This window comes from Pristis pectinata, chromosome 3, assembly GCF_009764475.1.
Source record: "Pristis pectinata isolate sPriPec2 chromosome 3, sPriPec2.1.pri, whole genome shotgun sequence".
In the NCBI taxonomy this organism is placed as follows: domain Eukaryota; kingdom Metazoa; phylum Chordata; class Chondrichthyes; order Rhinopristiformes; family Pristidae; genus Pristis; species Pristis pectinata.
This window is the reverse complement of record NC_067407.1, coordinates 87,960,330-87,973,278: the sequence shown is the minus strand read 5'-3', so window position 1 is coordinate 87,973,278 and position 12,949 is coordinate 87,960,330. Positions and strand designations below refer to the sequence as shown.

Sequence of the window (12,949 nt, the reverse complement as noted above, 5' to 3'; positions counted from 1 at the left end):
TTGTTTTACTGGTAACATGGCATCAGCTTTTGTAGTGAAGAGGATGCAAAGTCTTTTAAAACCTCAGCCGCATGTTGGGCTTCCACCTAAATCTGACTTGCACCTTCCCTCAACAGATTCATACAGTCATTCATGCCTCTAAATGGCAGTCTTTCAATTCATAAAATGGTGTGGTATAGGGTTGTTCCGAACCAGTTCTTAGCCCAGTCCAGATAACATTTCTCATTTCCATATGAAGCCACGCTTTGATATTGACTGCCAGTGATATCACCCGAGTGCTGTTTTATTCAGTAGTTATCCTTTCCATTCCTTCATATTCTACTCTGCTCCTGAACTAGTTATTCCTTTTTCTTCCATTGTGCCAAAAGTATAAGGAAAATATAAACATTATGTGAAATACATTAAATATATTCAGTAAAACAATGTTTAAACATGGTTAACAAAAACTATATTTTCAAATATAACTAGCATTTTCAATCTATTCATTGACTTAAAGGTAAAAGTACATAAGTAATAAGTATTTTCTGGTTTAGGAAGTGATTTAGCTTTTAACCATTCCCAAATATGTACATACCACAAAATTGCTGTTTTGTTACACATCTCAAGTTTGCATGTCTCTTCATGAAGTAAGCTGCAAGATGGAAATTTTGACCTACAAAATAAATTATGTAAATTAGTGTATCATAAAAATTGATTTAAACAAATCATCACATGCACATTACATGTTCCTGGGTCTCCTACTTCTCTAGTCATAGAATTGTCTGAAACATTGCTAAATTATGAAATCCCGGCAGAATGATGGTCAGGCAAAACTTGTGGCACCACTCTGCTGATTGTGTTTGCATTCCTAAGGGTGGGTTCATTACAAAGGGTACAGCTACCCTTGCAACATTACATCCCCCCAAACATCTACTCATCAAGAATATGAGAATGACACTGTATCGTTCCAACAAAAAAGTTGGCTGATGGATTTTTAACTATTTCTCCTTGTACCATTCCATGAAAATTGATTGGTCTCATCAAGAAATAGGCATTAGACCCCTATTTCTTCATGGGTCTCGAATACTACACTGTTTCAGTGAGGCATGGTTTTCGTGGATACACAATCAGTAGAAGTGGCAGAACTTCTGGCTTGAGGTTCAGTTTCCTCGCCTACAGTGATGTCAGCAGGGTGGGGTGGGGCATTGTGATAGATGGTGCAAGTCATCCTAACTCGCACATTAAAAAATGTTGTTCTTTGACAGGAGGAGGGAGTCATGATAGTATGCATCCTTTATCAAATTCTCCTCTATCAAATGGCACAGGAACTCCTCCTTTCAGAAACTGAGTCCCCCTTTACCCTAATGTACTTTCCTTCAAAGGACATAGGGACAATGTGCCATATTCCAATACCGAAGACAGAAAACCTTTTATTCCCCATTCTTGTGACACAAAACTACAAGATGAGATTCTAACATTCTATTACTAACTGTCATAGTAGTACACAATGCAAAATAATGTATTAATCCAATAAGAGGAAAGGCATTGCAATAGCTACATTTGATGTGTTGCAGGTGTTGAATTAAGACAACATCAAAGATCTTTGTATGCAAATAATTAGATCCACTGAATGGTGCAAGGCACATTATGCAAATGCATCTTACTGGACTTGAAGATGAAATTACATTAAAAAATTTATCATGTTAGAGCATTGCACACATTTTAAGAAAATTATACATCTAAGTAACTTTGATGAGTATATGATTAATGTAAATAATATCATTTTTCAAAGAATCACACCTTACATTTAAAAATTTTCATCCTCACGCTTAAATTTCTAAAACAATAGCTTTCTCTAGTCATACATCCCTCTGAGAACTCCACTCCAATTTCAGTTTCTCAGGCATCACTCATTAGGAACTGTCTTCAGCTGTATATCCACAGTCTGGGATTTCTGCCTCTCTGCCTCTTCAGTCTCTCTCCCTCTTTAAATCTTCCTTAAAGCTTTCAGCAACAGTCTTCAGCTGTATATCCAAAGTCTGGGATTTCTGCCTCTCTGCCTCTTCAGTCTCTCTCCCTCTTTAAATCTTCCTTAAAGCTTTCAGCAACACCTTTTCAAGAACAATTGCCAGTTGATATAAAGGTGTTTTTATGTGGTATAAATGAAGGAACACTGGCCAAGTATTATCAAAAGTGCCAGTCCTGAATACCACACATCATTTGAGCTATTTGTATCAAATGGGAGTGGAGTGATGCAATTCATTCTATGGCCTTGGAATACTGGATTTCCTTCTAATGGAAAGAAAGTGGCAACCTCCCTCTGTTCTTCTGGTACAGAGTTTTGAGTAGGGTAGCCTGCAACTTGTCCAAGATTTACTAATTAGTGGTTGTGCAACCAGAGTACAAAGTGGAACTAAAAAGGATTGTCTCATGTAGTAAGGCACGAAAAAGGTGGTGATAAGGGATGGGGCTGGAGATCCAGACCAAAACAATGCAATACCACTGGGAAGATCTGACAACAGGAAGAAAAAATCTACAGATTGTAAGCATTCACAGACAGAAGGACCCATATTTTATGCAGAAATAATGGTTTTCTTGACATATGTGCCAATATTTTATTATGCAACTGTGAGTAAATCTGGATTTCACGTACAACATGTGAATGCAAATGAGAACGTGGAAATCCCAAAATGGTGGTCAGTGGTTTACTGCTATTTCTCTGACTATGCTCCAATGCTAGTGTGCTCAAGGAGTCCAACAACAGGGTCCAAAGTTGTGTTAATTCCTAATCAATTAAAGAAGGGCATCACATGAACATCCTGTTGGGAGTGTTTTGCCACTGGAGAGGAACAGCTATGAGGGATTTAAAAGGAACAAAAACACTTAAAAAGATTGGTATTTTGTTTTATTCACAAAAAGGACAAAAATTAAGTTTTATTTCACATGATAAGAGTTTTGAATACCTGAGTTTTTTTGAATGTCTGAAACGTTCAGAAATAGTTGGTGTTTAACTACTTTGGCAGGGCCAGCTAAATTAGAAGGCACAGCTTAGTCAGCTGAAACTTATCACTTTTATAAGTGGGGCTTCTTCTATCTCTCCCCCACCACATGATTCCATTACAAGGAAGACTCTTATAATACATAGGGCCTCACTGCAAAGGATCCAGCTAGCTCCCCATGGAGTTGTGGTTGTCTGGATTGCCCCAACTAAGTTCAAGCCTTATTTATATGTCAGCAACAAGTGGGGGCAACTCATCCCTTACCAATGAATTCTATCCCAAGGTTTTTTAGTATTTTGTACAGAAACAAACCATACTTTTAAAAAGATATACAATTATTCTATTACTTGAAATAGATTGTTTAAACAGAGTGTTAAATCCTCGAAAACAGGACCAAAGGCAAAATCTCAGCTGAGATTTTGCTAAATTGAAACATTGGCCTGTACCTAAATGGGTTCCTCAAACAAAAATCAATGGAAAACAGAAGGGTCCCACAGGTATACCAAAATGAAGTGGATCACTTACCTGAAAAAATTAACATTTAAGAACTTGTCTCAGTCAACATATAAAAAGATAAAACCAGGTAAGAGAGAAAAGGATTGGCATATTTTAAATACAAACAAGAAGCAATTGTCATGCCAAAAATTGTTCAAAGGCAAATAACATCAATTAATGAGTACTTGACAGGGTTCACATAAGATGTGAAAATATGAGTCTCAACCATAACTGCCCGTGGAGTGGCTTGACCTGATCTAAAATAGTCACAAACTGATTCCACTTGAACAAAAAAAATGTTCACACACATTGTGTTGAAATACAAGACAAAGTTACATGTCCGAACTTCTCGGCCAGAGCCTTTAATAACCTCTCCAGTCTCGGGGGTATAATGGCAGTCAACACTGATCCCACTGAGAGAAGTAAACAGAATTAAGTCTAGCCACGTTGTCAAGTTGGTCTGCTGTAAGGGAGAAGTTAAGCTATTGTAGCTGATTTTATTAGCTGCTCCCCTGAGAGACTCATTCATGTGAGAAACTTGGAGATTTAAGGAGGTAGTGCCCCTAGGGATTCTTCGAACCTCATCTTCTTCAAAAGCACTCTGAGAGAAGAATTTAAAAAGCTTTCACCAATCACTCATTTCAATTTGAATCCGTATCAACCAATGAGACATTTTCCTCAATAGGTAATCAATACCTTTTGGCCATAAGACTTATAGATCAATTCCCACAAGAGTCCCTACAAACCAAATGTTATTACCTCAAAAGATACTTTTAGAAAATTACCAGGGTAATAAAGAAAAATATTTCAAAACTAAAATCATAGCAGGAACAAGATACAGAGACAGAACAAGATACACCTGCAATTGTAGTTTCAGGGAAGAAATTTTACATTTTATTATATATTAATATGGCACATCATCTTTCAAGGCAATCATGTTAACAACCTCAACAATGTGCAACATGAAAAGCTGTTTCCAATTTGTTAAGAAAGAAACTATAAGGCTCACTATTCAATGGTAAATAGGACTCTGTAAACTGTTAGTATCATTTGTTACACTAATAAGCCAGGAAAGCACATGAACGATAAGCTTCTGAATATAATTATGAAGAACAGCTCTAACCAATAGATCTTGAATACTGACCACACTGGGATTTGGAAATAATATTTTCAGTGAATGTCTTTATTTCCCAGGAGATAGCATAGTTACATGTCTCCACTTGAATGTGGGAAGTGGTCAAGAAAGTCTGAGCATTTCAAGTCCTGTAAACTTTCAAAATAACTTCACCAACTGCAGAATGATGTGCAATTACTTTGAGTCATTTTTGGCAGCTACCTTCATCCTTTTTCCAGCAGCTTTCTTATCTGATATGCTGACTGTAATCAAGTTACACCATTTTAGGAGGTAATGCAGTTGCTTGCATTTTAAAATTACCATCTTAAAATTAGATCATTGTGTTTTGCTTATTGAATTTAAGAATTGTTCAAGATGAAAAGTAAAAACCATGGCTACATATTTCTACAGTACTTCTTAAAAAAATTGCAATCACAGCCAAGCAGACTTCAGCTACATAACACTGCCAAGTGGAGAATGTGGTACACTATGCGACACTGGAAGCCCTCTCCCACGGCTATTAGTGACCATTCATCTGGGAGCCTGGGAAAATGCCTTAAAGCTGCTGAGTTATCTGGAGCAGCCTGGCAGGTGTTCTTGTCCCAGCAGAATCTGGCACCTGCATAACTCTACCATGAACACTAGTGATATTTTCTCGGAACTATGTATCAGACTTTAGGAGGCACGTTTTCCTGTAAACATCTTAGCTGAAAATACAAAAAAATCAGCAGATACATAAATATTTTACAATTTTTCTATCAAAGTCATATAACTTAGCATGCAAGATTTAAAACTATTAGTTGTGTATTCAGCCTTAACCTAAATAGTATCATGAACAAAAACATGTTTCAGCCTTAGGGTACTGAAAATCTTACATAAGCAAGAACAAGGTGGTGCAAAACAGGACAGGTATCCAAATTGCTTGCATGAACTGGTGGCTGAAAATTAAACCCTTTTATTTGGACAGTGTTCATGCAGTCAGATATTAAGTTATTCGAGAAATAAAGCAGATGTGCTTTGATAAGCCACCTCAAATAGCTTATGGACATCTGGAGAGATTACCACTCTAATCACTCCCAATGCTGCATGTCTGTGGCTCTTTGCCATGGATAAAAAGTGTCCTGGGTATTGTTGGTTGGCATCCTTTAATTGATAACTAAAAATTTGAAAATGGCATAGTGACAACTAGATTGCTGATGTAGGCCTGTGCTATCGGTCTTGCTCCTGTTTTTAATCTCCCTTCAGAATGAGAAGCATATGTGGATATGAGAATGTTTTACGTTGCAAAGCTGTCCATCTGTAAATAATAACTTTACATTTCAATCACTTAAATGACCTCAGATTTTAGCCTAAGTTTCACCAATTTCCATTAAAAAGCATTCCCATTCAAATACCAATGCAGGAAAGACTAAATGTACACAAATTATATGTAAATAATGTTCTGCATAGAATTACAAATTGCAATGAACTCATGACTGGGAATTCCTCTAATAAAACTTGTTCGGAAACAGACATGCTAGATACTGTTCCAACATTGAAATTTTTAGTGCAGGTTGAAACTCTTGTCCGGCATTCTGTGACCCGGCAACTCCGGTGGTCCAGCATGTTTTGAATCTGTAGTATAGTAATTAATTAATCCTAACTAAGATCTAAAAGTAACTAAGATCTGTACTAATCTGCAGCTAATTAACCTACCAGTACAACATTTGCAATCTCAGCCGAGAGCATTTCCGACTTACGGAAACTTTGGGTTACCGACAGTTCTCGGAACCCTTACATGACCTGGGAAGTGTCTGTACTAAAAAAGAACAGTTCCCTGCTCAGAGGAAGCTGACTGGGGGCAATTCCCATGGTCCAGATTTTCTGTGGTCCAGCACCAGTCAAGTCCCATAGATGCCAGATTAGAGACTGCATTTTGCCAACAATTTTAACATTGATTTTTTTTAAATCAGAGGTGATGCTGATTAAATCCTCCAGAATGGATCAATATTTGGTTTACAGTGCTGTTCAATGCCCACTGATGGCCCAAAGCATTATTTGGTACAACACTTGTACATAGAAATCCTAGTTCCAGAAATTAGACCTGGCTGTGCCCATATGCCCATTTTAGTGGTAACACAGGCATAATTTTGCAGCCTAACAACACCTGAAGGCATCAGACATGAAACTGGCTTGTGCCAATATTCAAAGATTGAGGAAGCAGCATAAAACAGACATTAACATATGCAGAAAGCCTAATAAGGGAGTAACACCAGCTTTAAATCCTCTCAGGAAAATAGGCTATCAGATGCCTTCGCCACTCAGCTTTTACTCACATGGATTCAGACCAGTAAGTGTATACCACTAGTAAAGTAAGCAAAAAACATTTTAGGTTTTGATATTGAGCTAGAAAAAATTGCCTACACGTACCTGAGGCCGCTGCTAGCAAGTCTAAAGACACTAAATTCCTATCTGTAGGAGGATAAACTGCTTGTAATTGAGTGACAGACAGTCAACTTTTGACTTATCTGAGATCCAAAGCCCAGTTTTGGATCACCTCAGCCTTCTCGGTTGAACGCATAATGTGGCTGTTTTATTCCCGTTGCACCCAAAATTTGGCAACTGCAAATTTCTTCATTCAGTATTAATTCCTGGTGCATGAGCCAATAACTTTTAAAGCATATACATGGAATGCACAATGCGCATTAATGACCTTAAGTTGGAGGATTGAACATGGAAGTGGAATATCAGCTAGGTTTCTGGGCCATGGTATGTTACAAGGGCCAAATCAAACTGGATCTGATTCATAGCTCAAACTTGCTATGCACACTTACCTGGGTCAGATGTGAAGGCCCAATTGAGGCAAAGCTTTACACCTAGAGGCACCTGGTCAGCCATAATAAGGAGTAGGCCTGGGGTAATGTATCACTGTGATTTCCCCCGAGAAATCTGCTGACTGTTTCCTGCAAGAGGCAAGGGTGGAACAGAGCTTCCCCTTCTATCAAAAACTGAGATTACTTTGCAAAATATTCAGGGATATTTAAAAACTATTGGGTTTCTTCCAAATAATTTTTTAAAAATGAATATTTTAAAATACTAAGACATAATTAAAAACTGGGGTGGTCAATTAAAACTGAGGCATGTAGGAACTTGATCTCGCAAAGGATGGTGAGAGTTCACTGGGAATATTTAAAGTGAAAGTAGGTAAATTTTTGAAAGATCAGGGAATTGAGGCAAAAGGGAACTGGTAAAGAACAGGAGTTGAGGCCTAGGGCAGATCAGCCATAATTTAAATTGACTGAATGGCAAGGCAGGCTTGAAGGGACAAGTGGCCTCCTCCTATTTTCTGATGCTCAGATGAGTGAGGACTCCAATCCTTACTGGCTTCAGATCGGAGTTCAATTCCCCAGATAACACAGCAGTTACACTGCAACACTCTGAGTTAGGAAGGAGTGGTTAATCTCCAGTCATTCACTTTTAGATGACCACAGCCTGCACAATTCAGCACAATGCTGTCATTGTGTCAGTTAATACAAGATTAAAATATGATCAGTATTAACCATGGGTCAAAAGGTCTGCCAACACACAGCATCCAGGGATGAAAGATGTATTGAATATCATTACACACCTGAATCTGAACTCAAGTACACATTACTTGCTTAAGAATTGAAACAGGTGATTTAGAACATAAAAATGTGCAATGTGCGATTTGGAACATTAATAATCTCCAGCAATTGAAAAATAGATGACAGGATATTGGCAAGTTCTGATTAAATCTTATCTATCACATTAAAAAAAAAGCCACAATTGTGATCTGTGGCCTGTGGAAAAATTAAATTCATCTTTTTTAAAAATATATAATGACATTTAAATTTTGAGGCTTGAACAATACAATATTAATTTAGTCATGGAATAATACATTGCTCATTACGTGGCAATGTGCAAAATGATGTGGCACATCCTATTCCCTTTGATGCACTTAACTACATCTAAAATTATTGTCATGTTTCTTCTGTCTGATTAGCACATATGTAAATGTTTTCACTTCTGAAAATTACAAGATATAACAAAGCAGTACACAAGATGAAACAAAGTCAAAATATACAATTGAAAATGAAATTTGATAATAAGCCCACAAGAAAAGAATCTAAGAGTTATCCAGACTTAACACAAGTGTTCTGGAGCCTCAGAAAAAACAATCTGGCTCGAGTGTAGCTATACGTCAGCAACATACACCTCAAATTAAAGCCATTTGTAGTCTTTTCCCCCAGTCTTGACCACATCTTTACATTACTCGATGCTTTCTACCTCAATTCCAGTACCAGCTATCCTTTCAATGAAACTTTCCCCAATTTCACTATACAGTTAAGTCTGCTTGACTTCTTATGAAAAGTTGAAGTCTACTGTACAGGTAAGCTGCCTTGAAAATTATTTTAATTAAACTCCCCAATGACATGCAATCTACAGCTACCCAAATGATTCTGAAAGCAAACTTCTGCCATGGCTTAAATATCAACCACAGAAGGAAATTAATACAAGGGGCCTAAAGCCCACTTCCCCAGATACTTCAATGCCCAACCGATGTCTGTTTCTCCAATTGGTGCTGACCTCTTCAGATTGTTGTTGATTCTGACATGTTAGAAATTAATTAAAATGAGATGTGCTGCAAATAGCTGTCTTGATGGAGTATTTAAACATTTTTTTTCCTCTGTGCATTTGTTGCATGATTTGTTCTAGAACCAGGGAAGATTTTAGACCACTTCTGGAAAATAGCTTATTTGAGTTGAGATTGTAAAGTTAGGCTTTGTAAGATTATTCAACCCTTTTGGAAACTGGGGGTAAACTTTTAGCTTTGTATCTTTGGATGTTTGTAAAGAAAAGGAAACTCAAAAAGAAATGAGGAAAAGATAAAGGAACAAACCAACATCAGCAAAAGGCAGAAAAGAAAAAAAATCAACATGCACTACTTTTGAAGTGCAATCACCTTTGCCACTTGGATAAACATGACAACTAATTAAATCACAAAAAGCTTCTCAATACAGCAAATGACCAACTAATCTATTCTCTGTTATATGAGACAGACTGTTGGTCAGAACACCAAGAACTGACTGCCATTTTTCAATACTGATACTTTTAAGTATCAGAAGGAATCCTGGTTGACATTTTATCATAAACAGCATACCTTTAACAATTGGTGTTCCATTTTTATTGCATTGGAGTGTTAACCTAGATCCCTGGTCTAGTGCTTTAATGCACAACCCTTAAAATAGGCTGAGAAAAAAATTGCAAGAAATGTTTTAAACAACAAATTGTGCATAGTCCATGCAAGAAAAAGCACTCCTTGCAATTCCTAGATTTTGTAATATTACCTCAATACTTATCAGATTATTTAGAAGACCTCAAGTACATTCTTTCCTCAATCTGAACTTCATTAGGCATGGTCATATATGCTGAGTATCAAATTTAGGAATGCAATAAGAAGTTCCAAATGGAGATAACCTTTGTATTAATTACAACTATACTGCCAAGACATCATATAAATGGAAGCCTTTCAAAAAAAATCAAATGTCCTCAGTTTACTATAATCTGTGGCAGAAAAAATCCTACACCTAATGTTTTAACACAATAATAATGTATTTTCTTAATTTTAGGAACCAGAGAGAAAAAAGAAACACAAATTTTTGAACATTCAATTCACTTCAATTTATTTTCTACACCATTTATCTACAATTGTTTGGACAGAGAGGGTAATGATAATCTTCTTTGAATACTTCAAATTATAACTTCATTACCTATATTCCATTTTATTAACTGGGGCACCAAAAATTTGAGCCTGTAAAAGTTTCTTCTGGCTCAAAGATCACTTTGGAACAGCAGTTCTGAACTGAAAAGATCTGCCTATTTCTGTTGTCCATGTATAGAAATATAGGAGGAATATAGTAAGAATATTATGGATACAAATTGGAATCATGTGATTTCAGAAAGAACTTCAGCTTCACCTAACTGGTTTCAAGTCTTACTGACCTTCTTTCAGTTCTGTGGTTAGTTACCCTTAACTCCTCATTCACTTATACTCTTCAGAAGCAGACATAATGGTAATTGCATCCCCAGGTTGTTTCAGGTCACACCATAGAAAAGAATCGAAGTAGTACAAGATTACAAGAAAAACTGTAGAAAAAGAATGACTAATGCCAAGGTAACTTTCTATTTCTTTGTTTTTACTTACAAAGTAAGTACCAGTAAAAGCAGCTCAAGTAGCAGTAACAGCTGAGTCTGTGCTGCTTGAAAGCCCTGTGGCGCTGTTAGATCTTACCACAGTCTAATAAAATGTGGTCACATCTATTGCATCCCATGAGAAAAGGCTTAAAATATGGAGGTAATTCAACAGGGATGCCCCATCAATTTCAATTATTTAATCAAAATCTGCTTTTCCATTAGAATTATTGCAGCAAAAATGTTTCTATCTGTTCTAGGATTTAAAAGCAGGACACACCACATCAGATACACTTACACTTACTTTGGTCCTTTATTCTCTCACTGGCACTCAAACAGACACCAAAAACTACTGTAACTCTCTTACATTTATATACCCAATACTGAAGATTAATCAGCTACTCCTATGGAGTTGGCAATTATTTAACAAAATTAAACATTAATCGAGTAGAATAGAATACACCTACAAAATATACTCAAGTAATTTTAACCTAAAATTGTTCTACAATTCTGGTCATTAATGACATTAATAATTCTCATTTATATCTTCATCGGCGGTTCCATGCATCATAAGATGCCACAAGGAAATCACATTTGCTGTCCATGACAAGGAAAGATATAAATCCTCTACAGACATTTTCAGCTAAATCAAAGTTTTAATCCATTATTAATTTATCTAATTGAGAAATTGGAAAAAATGTATTATTCTTTATTGAATCTGGGGTTAAAAAATAATCCCAGTAAATCCAGATCACAGCATCTTCTTCATGTTCCATTCCCTAGTTTGTTACTGGTTCATAAATAAACAGTACAATATCCAATAAGCTTCAAATATACACCGTTACATCCATGGAAGCTATAAAATACCTCATTTAATGTTACATGGTATTTTAACCAAGCATGATATGGTCAACTATTTTTACTTTTACCTTGCATTTCTATCAATTGCAAATTAGTTTGTTAGATAAATATAAAAGAAAATGCAAAAGTTTTAGAATATTTCACCTACATAAGCAGTCTTGCCAAGAATCTGCATTTGAATTTCCTTACTGAGTTTCACCAATACCACAATCTCAATCAAAAAAAATCCTGAACTGTATTTCTGATACCTGTATAATTGAAACAGAAAACCTACAGTACTTTATTAGACTGGAAGATTTTCAATACAGGAATTTAATCCTTATAAAGAAACATCTATAATCCCTATGTCTTGCATTCAATAAGTTTGGTTGTCAAAATACTAGCAGCAGCTTCCCAGAATAATAATAATAATTATGGACAGTAAGCAATTATTATTAATAAGAAGAATTATTATTTTTCTGCACTTCCTCAAGATCGAGGATGACTTACTTCTATTCTGGTTTTGTGGATTCTGAGATGAATAATAAGGCCTACAGGAGAACCACAGATGGGGCAGGAAGTGCTTGACAGGGCGGGCAGGTGGGTGCTCTGTAAGGTGATGCGCTCCTTCTGCTGTTTACACAGCTTCTCTCTGCTCCCGATGTATTAGCTCAAGGTCCTCAACACCCTCCCGAATGCTTCTCCACTTTGAGCGACCATGGGCCCAGGCCTTAGCAGGGATGATATGCTTTTTCAAGGGAGCCTTCAGCACATCCTTGAATCTTTTTTCTCTGTCAGCCTGGTAATCCACTGAAGTTTGGTTGAACTTGATTCTGCAGTGCAATTGCTATAGGTTGAACATTTTTCCATTAGTCCTGAAGATTAGCTCTACTCCCGTGGGAGGGCTGTTGGGGGTGAGTGCAACATTGTGATGAGAAAGGTCAGGGCAACAACACAGCCTGATTTGACACCAGTCTTCATGGACATCTTCTTCATTCACCTGTACTATAAATACAGTTCAATGAAGTAAGATACAGGGTTGACAAGATGCTGTATGGAATAAGGTACTCTGCCATTTAACAAAGTCACCGAACATTCTTAGACAGGCAGTGTTACTTGATTGAACCATTGCTAGTAAGTTCTGGGAATCGGGGTGTCAACTAAGTAAATAAAAAGGAAAAAAATGTGTCCATTATGGACACGTAACATCCGTAGGATTACACAATATCTAATTTACTTCATGAAACTGAACAGTAATTTAATATCTTACAATGAAGACTTCGCATCTTTTGCATCATTGAAATATCAACAGATAAACATCAAATAATAA

At 36.6% G+C, this 12,949-nt stretch overlaps 1 protein-coding gene across 5 annotated transcripts in view; it reads right to left on the bottom strand.

Annotated features, from left to right (window-relative positions):
- Positions 1-12,949, bottom strand: part of slx4ip (SLX4 interacting protein) — a 68,161-nt gene that overhangs the window by 23,163 nt on the left and 32,049 nt on the right. For all 5 annotated transcript variants that reach the window (XM_052012646.1, XM_052012645.1, XM_052012644.1 and 2 more), the window contains exon 5: positions 575-652. In XM_052012646.1, the coding sequence (XP_051868606.1) occupies positions 575-652 (78 nt within the window). The remainder of the gene's footprint in view (positions 1-574; positions 653-12,949) is intronic.